This window comes from Heterocephalus glaber, unplaced genomic scaffold, assembly GCF_053883595.1.
Source record: "Heterocephalus glaber isolate CG9 unplaced genomic scaffold, H.glaber_assembly_v1.0 deba00001002, whole genome shotgun sequence".
Taxonomy (NCBI): Eukaryota; Metazoa; Chordata; class Mammalia; order Rodentia; family Bathyergidae; genus Heterocephalus; species Heterocephalus glaber.
This window is the reverse complement of record NW_028258178.1, coordinates 597,130-618,776: the sequence shown is the minus strand read 5'-3', so window position 1 is coordinate 618,776 and position 21,647 is coordinate 597,130. Positions and strand designations below refer to the sequence as shown.

General features: G+C 49.0%; 1 protein-coding gene across 4 annotated transcripts; it reads right to left on the bottom strand.

The window, feature by feature from the left end:
* Positions 1-164: 164 nt before the first annotated feature.
* Coq8b (coenzyme Q8B) lies at positions 165-20,637 on the bottom strand. 4 transcript variants are annotated; one of them, XM_087209223.1, is made up of 15 exons: positions 20,566-20,637; positions 19,597-19,701; positions 19,352-19,471; positions 19,153-19,219; positions 17,530-17,607; positions 14,013-14,135; positions 13,788-13,873; positions 12,381-12,521; positions 12,211-12,292; positions 11,528-11,621; positions 6,572-6,713; positions 6,359-6,466; positions 3,849-3,914; positions 1,353-1,439; positions 165-920 (listed from the first exon to the last, which is right to left on the bottom strand). In XM_087209223.1, the coding sequence occupies exons 2-15, from the start codon at positions 19,696-19,698 to the stop codon at positions 618-620; spliced, it is 1,599 nt and encodes a 532-aa protein (XP_087065349.1). In that variant the 5' UTR covers positions 19,699-19,701; positions 20,566-20,637; the 3' UTR covers positions 165-617. The 4 variants fall into 4 exon arrangements, with proteins under 4 accessions (XP_087065349.1, XP_012924505.1, XP_012924506.1 ...); XM_013069051.3 differs by lacking the exon at positions 20,566-20,637 and adding an exon at positions 20,090-20,154; XM_013069052.3 differs by lacking the exon at positions 20,566-20,637 and adding an exon at positions 20,056-20,096.
* Positions 20,638-21,647: the final 1,010 nt, after the last annotated feature.

The window sequence follows — 21,647 nt, the reverse complement described above, 5'->3', positions numbered from 1 at the left end:
TGGTCAGCACGTGGGGCTGGGGGAGGAGGATCCCGGCAACAGATGGCCCAGGCAAGGCTGGGGATTTCTGAGGAAGGGGCGCACGCCAGGTGGTAGAGGGTTTGACCATCTGCACCTGGCCGCCTGTGAGCTCCTCCCCCTCAGCGCAGAGAAAAGAGGTGGGGGAAGGGGAGGGTCGCTTTTATTCGGAGGGAAGGTTCAATCCCCACTCCTCGGATACACAAGAGTCTGGACCGGAGAGAAGGCAGCTGGTGGAGAAGGGGAGGCAAAGGTGAGGCTATCGCCACTGACCATCTCTCCCCTTCACCAGCTCCCGGGAGGCCTGAGGCAGAGGTGAGTCAAAGGCTCCCTCAGATGTCAGAAATCAGTTAAGCAGTTCCCTGGCCTACAGTTCCCAGATGCCCACTTTGGATGGGAGGAGCTGTGAATTGGGAGTACCCTAGGCCCAGGTTCCTAAGATCCTGGGCCAAGGAGGGGAGCTAGGCAAGACAGGAAGCCTCGGGGCCTCCCCAGGCCAGGCGTGGGATAGGAGGGAGGTGCCACAGCAAGGATGGCCTGCTGTGGAGCTGGAATCCCTGGATGGAGGCTGCTATGGGGTCCGAATGGAGGTTCTCTGGTCAGGAGGCTTCTGGCAATGGCTGTGCTTGGCGACTGGCCCAGTATCGATGGTAGGTGTCCTGGAAGAGGTCCCGACAGGCAATGTGGGCGTGGAGTCGGGCACAGGCCAGGAAGGCCCCTGCCAGCTTGCGGTGCAGGGCATAGGTCTCCTCAGGTGGTGGGCGCAGCCGGTGCTGCAGCAGCACTGGGATGAGGCCCTGTATCCGGCGGGCAGTGTCCCCCACCCCGAAGTCGTAGGGGCCAGGGTCAGCGAAGGGCTCCCCCAGGATCATCACCGCTTCCACATGGGCATCGGAGAATGCCTAGGGGTGGGGACAGGAGATGCACCTAGATGTAGGGTCCTCCACTTACCCCAGAAGAGACAAGCAATCCTCAGCCCCCCAAGAGTATAAGAGCTCTGGCAGACAGCAGATCCCTCTTACCACTGCCCCCATGAGCCCTGGCTTCCTCTCAGAGCCTCCTAGACACGCAGCCCTCCTCTCCCTGATCCCAGTACCGATTAACAACACCCCCTCTAGAGCAGGTAAGTCGTGCCTGTTCTCTCAAGTTCCCAGAATAGTCAGCCAGTCATATCCCCCACTCCTCCCCAGACCCCCAGTATACAGCTGCCCACTCTCGGGGTACAGATGTGGCCTCCATTCTCCCCAGCAGAGACAAGTCCCATCCATTCCATCTCCAACCCTTCGGTAGAGACTGGCAGCTCCCCATCCCCTACTCTCCCAGTGTCACCCAACCTTGGTTTCAAAGCCTGTGAGGAATTTAAGGTCCTGGGATTTCTGTAGGACACGGTCTTTGTCTCCATCAGCTGCAGCCTTCACCACCTGGAGAGATGGGTGTGGGTGAGGCAGGGGACAACAGCCGATCAGGAATCGAGGATTCTAGAGGACAGGGACCTCCTGGACCAACCTGGGTCCACCTGTTTTCCTCTACCTGGGTACTTCCTCTTGCCTAGGAGCTTCTCCCTTCACCTCTGGGTATGTCTCCCTCAAGACTGTCCCAGAGCCTTAGGGTAGAGGTGGTCAGGGGCTCTGTCCACTTGGCTGGGAATCCAGAGGTGCATGGAAGCCACCACAGTGATGTGCACAGAGAAAAATAAGCGTCAAGGCTGCTTATGGGTCCAGGCGCAGCTGGACAAGGATGTGACCATGACCTGGAACTGTGTGCCCTTGGTGAAACTTACTTTAGTAAATCAGGGGGCAGAGCTAAGGACTCCAGCTATGTGCTCAAAGAGGGAGGCTGGGAGTTCCCTGGCCAGCTTCCCTGGGCTCCCTCACAGATCTGCTGCTGGCTGGCAGCAGAAAGACACAGCCTGGACCAGGCACGCTGCTTTGCTCCAGAGCCTCTGCTTTCTCATTTGTGAAATGGGGCTGTTGTGAAGACAAGGAAGGTGACACCTATGGAGTGCTCAGCACATACTATGAGTCGCTCTTCTGACTAAGGGCTGGATGTGCGGGTTCGCACTTCACAAAAGAGGAAATGGGCTAAGTGGGGACTGAACTTGAATTCAGTCCTCTCTTTGGGGGAGGAAGAATACAGGATTACTCAGGCAGTCCTGTTCTCTCAGCTCTTCCATCCATGCCTGTCTGGCCATCTGTCAGGCCTTGGTCCTTAGGGGCTCATGTGACAGGGCTTTTTTAAACTGGAAAAGGCTAAGCAGGATGTTCCAGCTACTCAGAGGTTTGTGTCCCAGGTAGCCTGCAGGGAGGGCCCCATGGAGCCTGTGTGTGAGGTTGGAGGGTACCAGCTCCTCCTCCCTGTCCCGTCTCAGGGGTGGCCTGATGAGTTCTTGGGCCATGGGGATACAGTACAAGCTGCAAAGCTAGCCTCTGAGCCTCAGAGTGATCTGGCTGCCCAGTCTGAACATGGATTTCCTTTTGGTTTTGTAGGGCCCTGCCACTGGCAGCACTGACATCATCTGGAGCCTGTGGGAGATGTGGCATTTTAGGCCTAACTCCAGGCAAGAACCTGCATTTAACAGCATTGCCAGGGCTTCCCGTCCACATTAAAGTTTAAAAGCACTGTTCTAACGGGACCATCCCTTGTTGCCACTTGACCTTTGCACATGTTTATCTGGAATACCCTTCTAGCCTCCTCCTGATTGGTCCTCCTCATCTCTCAGGTCTCAACCCATGTCTCCCCCTCCAGGAAGTCTTTCCTGACTCCCCAGGCTAGTCAGGCCTCTGGGCTCTCACAGCCCCCGCCCTTCCCCCATCCCAGCCGTGAACCCCCAGGTCCTCACTGTCTGTCCTGACACTGGACTGTACACTCACTCTATGAAAGTGGGGATTTAGCTTGAGTCTAAGTCATTATTTATCTCCTATATCATCCAAAATAAGACTGGGCACAGAGATGGTTTCACCAAATGTTTGAACTGATGGCTATATGATTAGAAGACCCAGGCTGAACCCCTAAGAGCCGGGGATTTAGCTCAGTGGTTCCACCATCTGCCTTGAAACTGCAAGGTCCCGAGTTTGATCCCCAGTACCAAAAAAAAGAAAGAAAAGAAGACCCAGGCTGAGTTGGATATGGTGGCACATACGTACGATCCCAGCCTGAGCTCTTAAGAGATTGAAGCCCTAAGTTCAAGCCTTGCCTGAGCAACTTTGTGAGACTCTCCTCAAAAATAAAAAGGGCTGGGGATGTAGCTCAGTGTGAAGGCCCTGAGTTCAATCTTCAATACCACAAAATGAACAAACACCAACAAAAAAGACCCAGGGTGAGTGTCCAATCTGAACAAATCAATGAGATAGTGTTCTCTGTGGTCTCTGAGACAAACTGACCCCAACAGGTGTGAGACAGGCAAAGAAGGAAGCACTTCCTAGGCCAGGCTTCCTGTGGTGCACAGGCTGCACACCAAGGCCCTGGACAGGGTGGCTCTCAGATGTCTCAGGTGGCCCTGGACAGGTCTGGACCCAGACTACCTGAGTGTGACTTCTAGGTCTGCTAGGATCTTGGTCAACCTGTCTAAGCCTCAGTTATTTCATATGTAAAATGGGGCTAGAAGTGGTCCTGACCCCACAGAGGTGCTACATGGTTTCCATCACTTATTACACCCAACAACCTTAAAACAGTGCCTGACGTATTAAGTGCTTGGTATTTATAAAAGCTGTTAATATTAAGATTATTTATTATCTCTTAATTCCAGATGCTGTGTTTCTCCTTCTTACCCCTTTGCCTCAGTATCTAGCTTGAGCCTCCCATTCAGAGGTGCCAGGGTCAGGAGGACTCACCTCAATGTAGTGGTCTGTGAACTCTGTCCCAAATTCCTGGCTTGCACCAAAGTCCAACAGGGTCACCTGAGAAGGAAGAATGGTGAGAGCAACCCCAGGAGACCTTGATACCCCACTGTCTACTGGGGTAACCAAGACCCATCTCTCCTTTTCATAGCGCTGCTGGATCCTGACAGAGGCCTCGCCCAGGTGCCTTCTGCGGCTCTGTCTCCAGTCTCCATGCTACATCTCTAGCCTTTTCTCATTTTTCTTTTTGAGACACTGCCTTGGTAAGTCACTACATTACCCAGGCTGGCCTCAAACTTTCAATCCTCCTGCCTCAGCCACCTGAGTAATTAGAATTAGTGTGCACACCCATTCCTATTTGCTTTTGTAAGAAATTTTAGGGCCGTCCCCCTCAAATTGAGAGAACAAGCCAGGCATGGTGGCACACACCTGTAATCCCAGCACTCTGGAAGCTAAGGCAGGAGGAGTACAAGTTTAAGCCAAGCCTGGGCAACTTAGACTCTTGATGCAAAAAATAAAAAATACAACAAAAGGGCTGGGGATGTAGTTCAGTGCAAAGGCCCTGGGTACAATCTCTAATACCAAATAAATAAATAAAATCTAGAGAATAAGATACATGAAAAAGTAAGTGAAATACCCTCAAATCCTACTATCCCACTTAAAACAAAAAATATTCCTAATGCAGATGGGGTCTCCCATAGAACCCATTCTGACCCCCCACACTCCCAAGGGCCTTTCCAAGGTTACCACTTTCCTGAAACTATTATTAAATCATGTCTTAAAATTCCCATGCATGCATTTTTACATTCTCTACACATGTGTGCACCCATAGAGAATATAGTGATAGTTCACATATGGTAAAACTTTTAAAGGTATTTACTACAGTTATCCTGCAACTTGTGCTTTTGGTCTAGCAAGGTCTTACAGTTTATCTCATTGGTCTGTGTACCTCTGGCTCATTCATTCTTAACTGCTGCATAAGAACTTCAAAGAATGTTTCTTTTTTTTTTTCTTCCTGGTACCAGGAGTCAAATTCAGGACCTTGCATTTGCCAGGCAGGCACGGTGCCACTGAGCTATATCCCAGCCATGTGAGAGTTTCTTTAGGGCAGTGGAGTCTGAATGACCAACCATACCCCACAGTAAGAACAAGTTTATTCGTGGTATCTGGCCAAATGCACACATAAATATGTCATATAAAAGTGATCCCAAATAAAACAGACCTCTCTCATCTGTGAGACACTGGTAAGTATTTTCTATTCTATTTCATTAAATCAAAAAATGCTGGGCCGGGAATTTAGCTCAGTGGTTCCGGTGCCTGCCTTGCAAGCGCAAGGTCCCAAGTTCGATCCCCGGTACCAAAAAAAAAAAAAATGCTCTTGAAGTCCTATAAATGGATATCAGAAAACCTCCTGGAGTTTGAAAAACAGCTCCCCGGGGATAAAACTAAGAGGGGACACAGGCTGATGTGCATGTGGGTGAGGGCGGAAGGGATGGAGGCTGGAGACTCAAGAGAAGCCACAGGATGCTCAACAAAAGCCTGAGGCTTGGTTCTGAGTGTGCTGGGAAGCTGGGAAAGGGGAATCTTGGCCAGATTTGTTTGTTTGTATGTATGTATGTATGTATGTATTTATTTATTTTTTGGTACCAGGGATCGAACTCGGGACCTTGTGCTTGCGCAGCAGGCGGCAAAACCACTGAGCTAAATCCCTGGCCCATATTTATTTTTTGAGACAGGGTCTCACCATATAGTTCAGGCTGGCTCTGAACTCACTATATAGGCCAGGCTGGCCTGGAACTCTTGGCGATCCTCCTGCCTTAGCCTCCCGAGTACTAGGATTACAGGTGTGTGCCACCACACCTGGCTGCCAGATTTGTATCTGACAAAGATCCCTCTGGGACAGAATGGGGATGGACCACTTTGGAGAGCTACTTGGCAACCTCTGGTGATGGCAAAGATGGATCCATACAGAGGAAAAATCTAAACTCTCACATCCATGCCTTTGTACACTTGTGCCTTCTGCTTGGAACACTGGCCCTGCTCTCTGCATGGCTGCCGTTTCCTTCTTTCTAGTCTCAGAAGTTAATGACACTTCCTTCAAGAAGGCTTCCTTGATCCCTACCCAACCTAGGCTGGGTCAGGCGCATGCCCTGGCCCCAGCCCCATCCTCCCATTCCCAGCCCTGACCACTGTGGCCTCTGTTTCCCCATCTTGGTACTAACTACTCTAGGTCATCACTGAAGAAATGATAAAGGAAATGACATGTCACTTCTGACCAAAGCAGTTAGGCAGAGGGTCACCCCCTCAGTCTCTCTCCTTGCACTGGAAATAGAGCACACCAAGGCCTAGGAGAAGGCAAAGTGCAAAAGGGAAAGACCTGGAGTCCCTGAGCCATTGCAAGGAGAAGCATGGATAATAAACTACAATTGTGCTGAGCTACGGAAATATTAGGGAATATTCATTCCAGCGCCAAAATGCCCTGACTCACATCGAAAGTAACCAACCTGGTGGCTGGAGGCATCGTACAGGAAGTTGGCCCAGTTGGGATCTGTCTGCATGAATCGGAACTCAAACAGCTCCCGAAGACACAGCCTCAGGAGCTGGAAGCAAATCTGTGGTGGAGAGAAGTTATCAGTGATGTGCCCCTGCAGAGCCTCCCCTGGCCTGCAGAGGGAGCATGGGCCAGGCCCTCCCTACTGTCCCATGAAGGAACCTACCTGGTTCCGGGTGTCCTGGCTCAGACCCTGGCATTGGTCCAGAGGAACTCCACCAGCTAGCTCCATGCCCAGCACTCGTGTGGTGCACAGCTCTTTAATCACAGCTGGCACCCGGAAGAAGGGGTCATCTGCTAACAGCTGCCTGGGGCAGAAGGAAGGGGAGGGAATGAGACTTTATGCTTTAGGCCCCTGGAGGCAGGTCCCCAAGAATTCTTTTTTTGGGGGGTGGGTGGTACCAGGGATTGAACGGGACCTTGCGCTTGCGAGGCAGGTGATGGAACCACTGAGCTAAATCCCCGGCCCTTTCAGAGAATTCTTTCAGGACATCTTCTTGTTTTCCCTTCTCTCACATGGCCTTTCTCTCACCTGTCTGCCCTGGGTGATGGCTAATAACTGGCCAGACTGGGCTGGGGATTTAGCTCAGTGGTTTCGCCGCCTGCTGTGCAAGCGCAAGGACCCAAGTTCAATCCTCGGTACCAAAAAAAAATAACTGGCCAGACTAACATTTAACAAGTATCCCTGTACGGCCTACTCTACGCTTGCCTTTAACTGGGTGTTGTCTGGGACTCACCACTGCCCTGCTGAAAGACATTCAACTTCTGGTTGCCCCTGGATGAGCTCAATGTATTTAACTTATGCATCATTAAAAAAAAATCAGTTTATTCACTTATCCCCCAAATAGTCGCTGATATAAGAATCTTAATAGTGTATACATAGATCATTCCGTGGTCTCAAGAGGAGTCCCCCATAATTTGCAGTTGCATTTTCTAAGGTTTCAGTTACTAGCAGTCAACTGTAGTCAAAACCATTAAATGGGCTGGGCATGGTGGTGCACACCTGTAACATCAGCACTGCTGGGAGGCTGAAGCAGGATCGAAAGTTTGAGGCCAGCTTGGGGAGCTTAGTGAGACCATCTCAAAATAAAAATAAAAAGGGGCAGGGATGTAGCTCAATGTGAAGGGCCTGGGTTCAGTCCCCCGTACTATAAAAAAAAAGAAATGGATGTACATAAATAAACAATTCCTAATTTCTCAATTGCATGCCATTCTGAATAGTGATAAAATCCCACTCCATTCTGGTTGGGATGTGAACTGTCCCTTTGTCCAGGGTTCAGTGCATTGTGTATGCTATTTATCTGTTAGTCAGTAGCCACTTAGTTATCAGATTGACTTTCCTGGTATTGCAGTGCTTATGTTCAGATCACTCATATTTTACTTAATAATGGCCCAAAGCAAGTGTGGTGCTGATGCTGCTATTTCAGATGGGCCAAAGAGAAGCACAGCAGCTGGGTCCCAGCACTCTGGGAAGCTGAGGCAGGAGGATCACAAATTTGAGCTCACCCCTGGCAATTCAACAATAGAGTGAGACCCTGTCTCCAAATAAAAAAAGCTGGGGATGTAACTGTGAATGCCCTGGATTCAATCCTCAATACCACAAAATAAAGTAAAGAGATACATCCAAGGGGTGATCAACATACATAGTAAATGTTTGTGTTTTTAAATTTTATTACAGTAGGTCAGGCGTGGTGGTACATCCCTATAATCTCAGCACTCGGGAGGCTGACGCAGGAGGCTTGCCATGAGTTTGAGCCTAACCTGGACTACATAGTGAATTTAAGGCCAGCCTGGACTACATAATGAGTCCTTGTCTCAAAAAAAGAAATTATTACAGTAAAGGACACATTGCCATTAATCCACCTCAAAATACTCTTCCTCAATTCAAACTCTACTCTCTTATCCCATCATTCTTGTCACTTTCTGAAGCAGTTCTGGAAGTACTCTTTTCTGAGTATCTTTATAAGGTATGATAAAAAATGCAATGAATGCTGATGGCAAATGCCATCCAATGGAAAGGTAGGCTCATAAAAATATTACCACGTGAGCCGGGCGTGGTGGCGCATGCCTGTAATCCCAACACTCGGGAGGCTGAGGCAGGAGGATCACCATGAGTTCGAGGCCAGCCTGGGCTATACAGTGAATTCAGAGCCAGCCTGAACTACAAAGGGAGACCCTGCCTCAAAAAACAAACAAACAAAAAATATATTTATATATTACCACGTGTCCTCATCCACCTTATTTGCTACATACTTGGTACCCTGTGACTTCTGGTTCATCCTCTGTCAAAATGACCACAAAAGGTAAACATTTTGAATTGATTTAAAAAGAGTGTTTGAGATGGGGCCAAGGATTTACCTCAGTGGCACCGAGTCTGCCTCGAAAGGTCCCAAGTTTGATCCCCAGACCGAGAAAAAAAAGTGTTTGAGAGCCTGGAATATAGCTCAGTGGTGCTGTGCCTGCCTGGCAAGCACAAGGTCCTTTGTTCTATCTCTGATACAGGGAGGAGGAAAAAAAAGTGTTCGACATGAGGGGGATTAATGGCGCTATGTACTTTACTGTAATAAATTTTTAAAATTTAAGGGGCTGGGGATTTAGCTCAGTGGTTTCACTGCCTGCTGTGCAAGTGCAAGGACCCGAGTTCGATCCCTGGTACTCAAAAATAAAAAAATTAAATTAAATTTTAAAAATTTAAACATTCACGGGCTGTGGATTTAGCTCAGTGGTTCCACTGCCTGCCTCACAAACACAAGGTCCCAAATTCAATCCCCAGCACCAAAAAAAAAAAAATAAATAAAAAATAAATAAATAAATAAAATTTAAACATTCACCATGTTTTTGATCATTGATATTTTCTTTTTTATGTAAGAAGGTAAAAGCTCTCAAAAGGAAAGAAAAAAATCATAGGTTGAGGTTTCTAAAATCTATGGGGTTTTGGTGTTTGTTTGAGGCAGGGTCTCGCCGTGTAGTTCAGGCTGACCTTGAACTCACTAAGTATCCCAGGCTGGCCTCAAACTCTCAGTGATCCTCCTGCCTCAGCCTCCTGAGTGCTGGGATTACAGGCATGTGCCACCACACCTGGCTCTAAGATCTGTGGTAAGAACAAATCTGTGAAACTGGGAAGGAAAAATAAATTCATGTTAGTTTTTCTGTCATATCTCAAACTGCAAAAGTTATGATTACAATGTTTAATTGCTTTAGTGCTTAGCGAAGGTAGAAAATCAGGCCTCAGGATGGACATCACTGTTAAGAGTGCTTGGTTAGCATGTGCAAGGCCCTGGGTTTGATTCTCAGCATTGCCAAAAATGGGAAAAGGCATTAAATCTATGGGTGGAAGCCTTTAACAGCAAAAGTGAGTGTTCTGCTGGCAATGTTGCTCCAGAAATCATGTGCTTAATGTATAAGTTAAACTTTATCATAGGTATGCACAGGACAAACCTGGTCTATATAGGGTTCAGTACACTCCACGGACTCAGGCATCCACTGGGGGTTTTGGAACATGTCCCCATGGATACAAGGGGGATGCTCTATTCTGAACACTGGTAAATAAAAGGAGAGTCCTTCTTTGTCTTTTCTTATGCTGGGGACAGATCAGTGCCTGAGCCAGCCCTGGCCTGGACCATCAGAGCCCATGCTGTAACAGACAGACCAATTATAGATTGAGGTAAGTGTGTCAGAGTAAGATTTGGGCCAGGTGTGGTGGCGCATGCCTATAATCCCAGCACTCAGGAGGCTGAGGCAGGAGGATCACCCTGGGCAACATAGTGAGTTCAAGGCCAGCCTGAACTACATAGTGAGACCCTGTCTGAAAAAGAAAAAGATAAATATACATAGAGGATAGGATTTAGGAGGCAAAGAATACAAGTGAGGCTTTTCATTGAGGACCTGTGAGATGCTGGAGAGGAGGGACCAGGAAGAAAAGCAGCAGGGACCAGGGGAACGAGGTGGGTTCTTAACTCTTATGGGCCCTAGAGGATATTGTGGGGGAGCTGGTACGCCCCAGACCAAGATGAGGGTGCGCTGGCCCCTCATCCAGCTTTGTAACCTCTTCCTCAAGGTCCTGGTTAGGGCTGGTATTTCTGTCCTTGGTTGTAAGATCTCTGATGTATGAAGAACTACTTTTTTTGGTACTGGGGATTGAACTCGGGTCCTTCTGCTTGCAGGGCAGGCAGCGGAACCACTGAGCTAAATCCCCGGCCCCTTGTATGAACCACTTCTCAAGAGCATTTTGTGTGCCAAGATCTCATCATCACGGTTTCCATTTATCCTCACTCCCCCGTAAGGAGACTCTCCTGAGGCCACTGGTAAAGGCTGACCCAAGCGGGGACCCCCAAGCTGTGGGTCTGGGACACATGTCCCAAAGCACAGTGTTCCATTGACCCAACTCTCACTCTATGTACCAAGCCTGATGCATTACAGACCTTCAACAAACGTGAGTCACACTGTGGAGGATGCTGCTGAGGTGTCAAATTTTTGTATATCACCATACTTCCAAGATACAACCACACTGTTCGGTGTAGCTATAGTTCATTCATTTTCATTGCTGTATAATATTCTGATGAGTATACCATAATTTATTTATCCACCCTGCTAGATAAATGTGATAGATGTGGATTATTTCTACCTTGGGGCTCTTAAAAACAATGCTGCTCTAAGCATTCTGGAAAAGGCTGGTCATGTATACTGGCACAAGTGTCCCCACAGAATTTAAAAAGTGGGTTGTGAAGTGTGTGAATATAAGGGCGAATTTGGTGATGCCAAGCTGTTCTCCAGAATGCTTCTGTCACTCTCCTCTTGCCCACAGTAGGTAACGCATTCTCTGCATCCTCACCCTCTAATCCCCAGTGCTGCCAGACTGCTCAATCTGCCAAACCAGTGGGTGTATCTGTGCCTCATGGTGTAATTAAGTGCTGTGTCAGACCACAGTGGATACCTGTCCCATCTGACAGGAGAAAACTGACACCCAGAGAGCAGTGAGCTGTCCATGCCCGCAGAGGACCAGAGGACAAGTGAAGTAACAGGCATCCATCAGCCCTGCCCCCGGGTTCTGGCTGCCAGAGCTGGGGGGAGGCAGGGAGGCCAGAGGGAAGGGTTCCCCAGGCCCACAGGGAAGCCAGCTCACCTGAAGCTCTGGGCACAGGCTGCCTCTCGACGGTAGTCACATTCCCAAGCCAGCTCCTGCTGCAAGGCTTGCAGGCTCTGCTCAGCAAACAGGCCTGGGGGTATGGTGTCAGTGGGGGAAGGCCCCAGCCTGATGCCCTGATCCCCACCAGACCCCTTGAGTTCCCATTCAAGTGTCTTCTTTCCAGTTGTGCCCCCTCTGTCTCTCTTGCTGTCCCTCGCATCTCTGCTCCAGGCCTTTTAATGGCATCAAAGTCTGCACTATCCCTCTGTTCTCTCATAGCTGCGGTCCTGCTGCCATCTCTGCCAGGTCATCTCTTTGCTGTGCATGCACTCCAGCTCCTCCACAGACACACAATGCTACCTTCTTGCTGTCCTGTGCTCAAGCTGCCTCACTTCTTCTTTCTAGCCTGACTCCTGCCTTCCTCCCTCAACACTATCCGCACAAACACGGTGCCCCACCGACCCCTTTCTGGCTCCAAGACCTTTCTGCACTGAAAGCCCCCTACGTGTGCTCACTCTCTGCATGTCTGTGTCTTGACCCCAGCCTGGGCTTCTGTCTCTGTCACACACACTCATGCTCTGGGCTTTCCCTGCTCAGCGAACCCCTTTCTGTCTGGCACACGCTCACAGACTCAACCAGCTCTGTGCCCTCCCTTGGTTGGGACCGACCAGGTGCCTCACCTTCCGGTAGGGCTGTGCTCATCTTGAGCACTGCCAGCAGATTCTGCACATCGCTGTGGATGCTCTGGGCAACACCTGGGTACTGTGGGCAGGGGAGATGGGGGAGTGGAAGTCACTCCTCTGGGAGAGTGCGATGCCCACCCCCAACCCTGCTTGGCTTCCATTCTCACTTGGATCTTCACAGCCACCTCAGTCCCATTCCTCAGCACACCCTGGTGCACCTGCCCAATTGAGGCAGCGGCGAAGGGCATCTCCTCCAGGGAGGCCAGCTTGTCCTTCCAGTCCTTGCCCAGCTCCTCTTCAAGAACTTTCTGTGGGGAGTGGTCATGACAATGTCACCATCATGGTTATAGACAGCTGAGTTCATTCCCAGGGCTGAGCATTTTTTGACAAGTTAATAACCATGGGCTAAGTTCTTGACTGTAACTTCACTTTACAGATACAGAAACTGAGCCTCAGAGATAAGTTTCTTGCCCTGGTGATCTGCCAGGTACTGGAGACTGGAAGGCCCAGCCTGGCTTGTCTCTCTCGAGTCTGTACTCCCTAAGCTATGTGGGCAGTTGTGGGAACTGCTACTGTTTATAGTTAAGATTGACAACAACCTTTATTATACTCTTGTATTGTATTATTAACTCAAAATTAACATGCTCAAGGGCCGGGGATTTAGCTCAGTGGCACTGGACCGGCCTTGCAAGTGCAAGGTCCTGAGTTCGATCCCTGGTACCAAACCAAACCAAACAACAAATTAACATGATCCAGAATTGCTTCCTGTGGGCTAGTCCTGTTTCAAGTGGCTCAGAGAGGCAGTGACCACATGGGGTCACAAGGCAGTGAGCAGAACTGGCATTGGGAGGCAGGTAGCAGCCAGGTTCTGCAGTCCACACCTTCACTCACTTATCAGAAGAACAGCTTGTGTCTTGGGCACTTACTCAAGGCCAGGTGCTGTGCCAGCCTATTTCTAGATATGATCTCCTCTAATTGAAAAAAAAAACAAAACAGTAATAATCACCTCTAAAACTTCCATGTCATTCATGGTATGACAGAGGCAGTTCTAAGTACTCCATGTAATATCAACTAAGCAGTCTAGGGCCGAGGATTTAGCTCAGTGGTCCCACTGCCTGCCTGGAAAGCGCAAGGTCCCGAGTTTGATCCCCAGTACCAACAATAAACAAACAAAAATCTAAGCAGTCTAGTGTGTGAACTAGATACTAATTTATATAACCCTATGATACAGGTGTGGCTGCCACTGTCTCCATTTCCCAGATGAGGTAACAAAGGCACAGAGAGGTTATGGCTGTGACTAGCAGAGATAGGGCTCAAACTCTTAACTACTATGCTTTGCTGTCTCAACAGAGCCGAGTCTGTGCCTAGGACAGAATAAAGCACTGTGCACCCTCCTTTCATTTAATCATGGTGACGGTATGTATGAGGTGTGTACTTTGGTGATCCCCATTTTACAGATGGAGAAACTGAAGCTCAGAGTCAGATGGGGGAGTGCAGCAGTGAAGAGAGGGTCAGGGAGGTGTGGAGGAGACAGAAGAGTCTCCATGTCTGTCCCCTGCCAGGTGCGTACTCACCAGCATCTGCCAGCGGGGCATGAAGTCGGCACTTTGGCGGACCCGCTCAAAGATGCGCTGCAGCTGGGGGCTGATGAGCCTGTTGTCTTGGGAGACAGTGGGAGGGGGCCCAGTGAGGGAGGAGTTGAGGGAGGACTCCCTGAGAGTTAGCACCCGACGATGTCAAGTCTTGTGGGGATGGGACTGGGTGGAGATCAGGGTGAGGAGTTGAGGGTCATGCTGTACCCTGGATGCTGAGCATTTGGCCAACCTTGAGGGCGGCCCCCCGAACAGTGCACAGGGTCTGCACAATCCTCTCAGCGTTGGCCTCAGATAGGAAAGGGCTGGCGTCCAGCTGGGAGCTGCTCTCTGGGAAGGAGACAATAACCACTGATGTTACTACCACAAAAATAACCCTACCACCACTGCAGCTGCCAGAATGGCTAAAATGAAAAAGGTAAAGATGGGCAGCAATCTGAACTCAGACCTGTGCTGGCACAAGCCCATAGGAAAACAGTGGGAATTTTCTAGTGAGGCACACACCAACAGTGCCAATCCCCCTCCCAGGTATACACTCAAGAGACGTGTAGAAAGTGGCTGCCAACAGATAGTGCGAGAATGTCCACAGCAGCATTACTGATGGCAGTCCCAAACTGGAAACAAGCAAATAACAATCCAAACAATGACTAAAAAGTTGTGAAACAGCTTAGTGTGGTGGTGCATGCCTATAATCCCAGCACTCAGGAGGCTGAGGCAGGAGGATCACCCTGAGTTTGAGGCCAGCCTGGGCCACTACGCAGCAAGGGGAAAAAAATTGTGGAACAGTTACAGGGTAATTTCTGCAGTACTGAATAAGTAGTATACTATTACATGTAATAACAAATATATCTCACAAACATAATGTTGCATAAAAGAAGTCAAGTACACAAGAATACACTGTCCAGTCAATATATAATTTTTTTTTTGAGACAGGCTCTCACTATGTAGTTTAGGCTGGCTTTGAACTTGTAGCAATCCTCCTGCCTCAGCCTCCCAAATTAATTATATTTATATAAAAACAAAAACAGGCAAACTAATCATGAATGTCAGAAGCCAAAGACAGAGGTCATCCTTAGTGAAGGAAATGGCCAGGAGGGGGCAAGAGAGGAGCTTCTGGAGATTCTGGGGAGTAAATCTCCACACATGGTCCAAGAACCCCAGGGTCCCTGAGACCTTTCAGGATGGTCTGTGAGATCAACGTATTTTCATCATAATATGAAGATATTATTTGCCCCCTCTTCACTGTCACGTTCCCAAAAATATTCAGTGAGTTTTCCAGAGGTTCCAAGACATATGAGGACATCATCAATCTGACAGTGGGTGGAATGTGTATGTGTGCATTTACTCTTATGTTTCACAATGTTAAGTTATAGAAATGACAGAGATGTTAATTACAGTAATCTGATTATCACACATTATATACATGTATGGAAATGTCACATGGGGGCTGTAGCTGTAGCTCTGTGGTCAAGTGCATGCTTAGCATGCACAAGGCTCTAGGTTAAATCCCCAGAACCAAAAAAAGGAAGGGAGAAAAGGAGAAAGAAAGAAAGAAAGAAAGAGAGAAAGAGAGAAAGAGAGAAAGGTAGGTAGGTTACACCGTAACCCATAAATATGTACAATTAGTATGTGTCAAAAATAAAAACAGTTGGGCACGATGGCATATACCTGCAACTGCAGCACTCTGAGAGGCCAAAGTAGGAAGATCGCTATGAGTTTGAGGCCAGCCTGGGCTACATAGCAAGATGTTGTCTCAAATAACTAAGTAAGTAAATAAATAAATAAAGTAAATTAAAAAAATTTTTTTTTTAATTTAAAAATGACCCCCCCCCAAAAAAAAAGGGCCGGGATTTAGCTCAGTGGTTCCAGCTCCTGCCTCGCAAGAGCAAGGTCCCAAGTTCGATCCCCGGTAGCAAAAAAATTTTTTAAAAAGCAAAAAAAACCCCTAAATTTAAAAATGACTGGGGATGTAGCTGAGTGCAAAGACCCTGGGTTCAATTCTCAGTGTCAGAAAAAAAGGGAAAAAACAAAAACAAAAAACACAGAGAATTTACTGAATGCTCACCCAGTGCTGGCAGAATTCTAAGTGCCTTTCCTTTTTTTTGTTGTTTTCTTCTTTGTTGGTACCAGGGATCAAACTTGGGTCCTTCCGCTTGTGAGACAGGCGGTGGAACCACTGAGCTAAATCCCCGGCCCCTAAGTGCCTTTGTGGATTCTCTGACCAAATCCCAACTAACACCCAAGTAAGAACCACTCACACCTTATGTTCAAGGTGAGGAAATGAGGGCTGAGGTCAGGGCCTGGTTGAGGGTGGCATCACACGGAGTGGCAGGACAGAGTTTAGACTCAGGTTGGCCTTGACCAATAGGTTACTCCTCCATCAATCCTCAACTCTTCGTTGAGAATCAAATAGAAAACTGCATGTGTAATATCATGAATACTCTTCATCTTGATTTAGCATTGTAACATCCTGCCTCATCTGGTTATCCCTGCAGGGGCGCGTGTGACACCTGGACATTAAATATTATGTTTTGCTGCCCAGTGTGGTGGTGCATGCCTGTAATCCCAGCACTTGGGAGGCTGAGGCAGGAGGATAACCATGAGTTTGAGGCCAGCCTGGTCTACATAGTGAGCTCAAGGCCAGCCTGAACTACATAGTGAGACCTTGTCTTAAAAAAAATAAATAGTTCCACTGCCTGCCTCGAAAGCAGAAGGTCTTGAGTTCGATCCCTGGTACATAAAAATAAATAAATAAATATTATGTTTTGCTGACATTACATATAGTTGCACTTTACTTCTACTAAGAATGAGGATGTTGGGCCGGGGATTTAGCTCAGTGGTTTCACCGCCTGCTGCTCAAGCGCAAGGACCGGAGTTTGATCCCCGGTACCAAAAAAAAGAGAATGAGGATGTTCTCCTATATAATCACATGTAAGAGAATTAACATTAATTGCCTAATATCTACTTTCCTATCCAGGCTATATTCAGATTTTCCCAATTGTTCCCCCAAAATATCTTTTTTTTTTTTTTCCAAGACAGAATCTCGCTACACAGTTCAGGCTGGACTTGAACTCATTCTGTAGCCCAAGCGGGCCTTAAATTCACTGTGATCCTCCTCCCTCAGCCTCCCAGAGTGCTGAAATTATAGATGTGCATCACCACACCTGGCTCCAAAATGTCTTTCATAGTTATTTTTTTCAAACTCACATCCAATCATAGTTCACACATGCCATCTGTCAATCAATGTCTTTTTAGTCTCACTGTAATTTTTTTTTTTTTTTTTTGGTACTGGGGATCGAACTTGGGTCCTTGCGCTTGCGTAGCAGGTGGCGAAACCACTGAGCTAAATCCCCGGCCACTGTAATCTTGACTATCTACCCTCACTTTTGTTTCAAGACACTGACCTGTTATGGAATCTCACCTATAAATTCCAAAGGTGTGATTCCATCTTTGGCATATACACATCCTATCAGCACTATTTTCCTCCCTCGCTCAGAGTCAGCAACTCCCAGTGGCTTATATTTTTCTCAGATAATAGTTTCTATTACACAGCCCTGACAGCTGCTTAGCCCTGGTTCTATGCACTTCACAACCCTAAAAGATAGGTACATTCTCATTACCCCAATCTTCCAACAAAGAAACCAGGGCTCAGAGAGGTGATGCCACTTACCCCAGGTCACACAACAAGGCCAGGATCTGAACCTAGAAGATGAGGTTCACTCACCTGACTGCAGATGTCCTCCTGGCAGGGACTTCTTGGCTACCTCAGCCAGTGCTCCCAGCCCCAAGCCCACAGCCAGTCCTGAGGAGTGAGAGAGGATGCTGAGTGCCGCTCGCCTGGAGCCTTCCCCTCAGACCTTCTCTCTTCTCATTCTCTCTTTCTGGTACTGGGGTGCTCTGTCACTGAGCTACATGCCAGTCCTTTCAGTTTTGAGAAAGGGTCTTTCAATAAGGTGCCCAAACTTGCAATCTTCTGCCTCGGACTACTGAGTAGCTGGGACTGTAGGCATGGGGCTCCATGCCTGTCTTCTTAGTCTATACATCTATCTCCTAACTCGACTCACCGTTTCTGTCTCCAATTCAGGATCTTTCTCTTTTCCAGCTTAGGTTTCTCTTCAACTCGAGGCTTTTACTTTATCCCTCTTTCCATAGTTCTGTCTCTCTCCCAGCAGTTCAGAGTCCTCTAAGGAGCTTTTGTAAATGCCAGGCCTCACTCCTGAGATTCTGACTGAACTGGTCTAAGATGAGGCCTGGGAATTTGTATTTTATTAAACATTCCAGCTGATTCTAGTGTATAACCAAAGGTAAGGAAGCCCTGAAGCTGGATATGGTAATCCCAGTACTCTGGGAGGCTGAGGCAGGAGGACTGCAAGTTTGAGCCCAGCTTGGGCAACTTAACTAAGACCTCTTCTCAAAATAAGAAATAAAATAAAGGGCTGGGGATGCACCTCAGTGTGAAAGCCCTGGGTCCATCACTAGTACAAAGGCCCTCAAATCCTTGCCCTTCTGGGGACTCCTATTTTGTTGTCCACAGTAACTTTGCTCTATGTTTATCTCTCTTTTTTGAATTATTTTATGCCGGTTTCAACAATCCTGCTACATGACCTGCAGTCAAGTCACCTTACTTCTCTTAGCTTCCATTTCCTCACCTCTAAAATGGAAAAAAAGTTAACTATTTTTGGGGGGGAGGGTACCAGGGATTGAACTCAGGATCTTGGGCTTGCAAGGCAGGTGCGGCACCACTGAGCTAAATCCCTGGCCCAAAAAGTTACCAATTTAGTACAGAGCCCGGGGGCGGGGGGTGGGGTGGGGGTGGGGGTGTAGAAGTAGGATATTTGTACAGGTACAAATTCCCAGTGATGAGTGTTATCATTATGTGTCTAAAATGTACCAATAAATGTTTTGCTTAAAAAAACAACATTTAGGACCGGGGATTTAGCTCAGTGGTTCCGGTGTCTGCTTCGCAAGCACAAGGTCCCAAGTTTGATCCCCGGTACCAAAAAAAAAAACAACAAAAACCCCACAACATTTAGTACAGAGAGGTCATTGTGTAGGGGTCCTTGCACAAACAGTTTCTCAACAAATGTTATCATCTTACATTCCTCTGTGTCTCTCTTGGCTTTGCAGGGCTTGGCTTTTGTCCTCTTTTCCTTGCCTCTCCTCTCTCTCATCTTTTTTTTTTTTGGTACTAGGAATCGAACTCCAGTCCTTGTGCTTGCGCAGCAGGCGGCGAAACCAATGAGCTAAATCCCCGGCCCTCCCTCTCATCTTTTTCTTGCTTCATCCTGTAAATGTTGCCTCTCTGTCTGATCTAGGAAACACCCTGACCCCTCAGGGTCACACCTACCCCCAAAGCTGGCCAGGCGGCTGATCCGGGAGGCAGGTACCCTGCGTTCTCGGGCGCGGTCACTCAGCTGGGAAACAAGAAGCTCTGAGGGTGGGAGGGCGCAGACAGCGCTGGGAAGCCAACCAACCTGCTGCCACCCCTTCCCTGAGATTTGGAGGCCAGTAGCCTTCATAGGGTATTGCTGGGGGCGAGGTGATACCTGGGGCCGGGGTGTTTTCCTGAGACGGGCCTCGCGTGCCCTCCGAATGTCCTCCTCACTCAGGCCTCTCCCAGGCCCATCCTGATGAAACTTTTGGGCCCAAAACCCCCCACAGGGGCCCTGCAAGAGATGTGGAGGGTGGTAAAAACTGAAGGTTGGAGCGTCTGCCTGGCCCTTTTGGACCACTCCAGGGCCGTTATTCTCTGAAGCCTTCCCAAGCCTTTTCTCTTTGGGGACCTCCTTACCCACCAGTGGGGCCTAGGCCCCAGGACCCCACAAGGCAGACCAATATTCCAGCCCAGCTGTCCACAGGTTCCCCGCAGTAGCCCCCCTAGCTCCAGCCACATTGCCTAAGGGAGAAAAGGAGGAATTGTTAGAAGTTGTAGGACTGGCTCCCTGCTGTGCCCTGCTTCGGCCCTTTCTCAGATTCCTATCTAGTAAAGACATTCTCCCCTGTTAATAGATCTCCACAGTTCCTCCTGGTTACTCCCCTGGTTGCTAGGAACAAGTAGTTCTACCTGTCCGCCTCCCAAACCCACTTTCCCAGCCCCTCGCCGTTGCTAGGGTCCTCCCCCGTTGCCAGACATCCACAGATCCTCCAAGGCTACCTCTCTACTTCTCCGAGCTAGACCCCCCGTTGCTAGGCACTATCTTAACCCTGTGTGGCGAGGGACCCACAGTTTACCTCGTGCCTCCCCACCTACCCACTACACTCCTTCCCCGTTGCTAAGCACCTACCGCTCTCGGACTCCCGGTCCCGGGCGCGTGGGGGGCCCCGCGCTTCCGGGAACAGCTGCACGCCCCCCCCCCGTCAGTTAGCCAATGGTGGAGCAGCGGCTCGCTGACGGGCCGGAGCGCGCCCTGCTATGCGCGGTGGGCGGGGCCCAGGACCGAGCGCCTTGTCGGGGTGGGATTGCTGGGGCACTGCGGGAGCGCGCACGTACCCCTCATCCCTTACAACTCTTCTCTGAGCCTCGCGCACGCGGCAGACCTTTCGGTTCCCTGAACTGTCTTTCTTGCGAACATCACTGTTCCTTCACAAACTCCACACCTTTCTGCATGAACATTTTGCCAGGCACCCTTTTTCTTTCTACTCTTGGTATGGTAGGCTCAACATCTCCTTTGAACACATTCTTCTGAGCAAACGTTTCCCTTGCAGTTAGAACTCCTTCACTTCGCACAAACACCCACACCCTGGCACCCAACCTCCTTACTTGCGCATATAAATGCCCTGCCTTGCTTGCCAACTGTCTCCTGCTCACACCAACTCTCCCGTGTACATAAACCTCTCACTTGCACACTGAGCCTCTGTTCCCTCACACAGCCTGCTCCCTCTGCTCCCCGCCCACCTGCAGGATGGTTCCAGTGGGGCCCCTCTGTTTCCTGCAGGCCTGACATTTCCCAGAACACACTCAGCCAAGCTTCCCAGTACTGAGTCAGGAACATTGGCATCCCAGGAAATCAGCTTCCAGCCATCTGTGTGCGTATGTGTTGGGGCGACTCACCCTTCTCACCGTCTGAACAGAAACAGCTGGCTGGGACATCTCTCTCTCCCACCACTGACAAAGGGAGAAATGCAGATATATCCCCCACACCCACCTGCTCCTCCTGTCTAGCCCCATTTTGTCGGGAATGAGGCCTCCCTGTCTCTATGGTCTTGCTGTGTGATCTCAGAAGAGCCCTACTCCCTCTCGGGACCTCAGCTTCCTAACCTGTAAAATGTTATCAGCTGAGCCCCTGTCTCTGACTTCTCGCTGGCCTGAGATGACTCATTCTAGAGCCTTGGGCCTGTGCCCAATGTCCTTTCTCTGGGTGACTCAATTTCAGAACTGAATCCACCCTATACCCCCCTCCAAAGGTGAGGGTCTGACTCAGGAGCTGAGGGCAGTTCATCTCTGGGGCAAACTACAAAAAACACAGGTGACAAGGAACTCTACCGGGCTGTGGCTGACAATGCCAAGACTGGCACTACATGTTTCCAATCCATGAGGTCATATCAGATAGTACCAGGACTACAAAGGCTAGATGCTGGCAGACCTCTGAGCTTCAGTGGTCCCATTTGTAAATTTCGAACTATAGAAGCTGTGAAATCGTTATCATGGCCTCTTACAGAACAAGTCCTCTATCCATGAAATTTCCTACGGAATAAGTATTCGATGGGGCGTAAGTCATTTGCTCAGGGTAACACAGCTGAGAAGTGGCAGAGCCGGCTCTCCAACTCATGCCCGTAGGATCTCCAAGTCTTTGAGTATTTCCACCCCCTGTACGTAGAGAGGGTGCACGGCTGGACGGATCA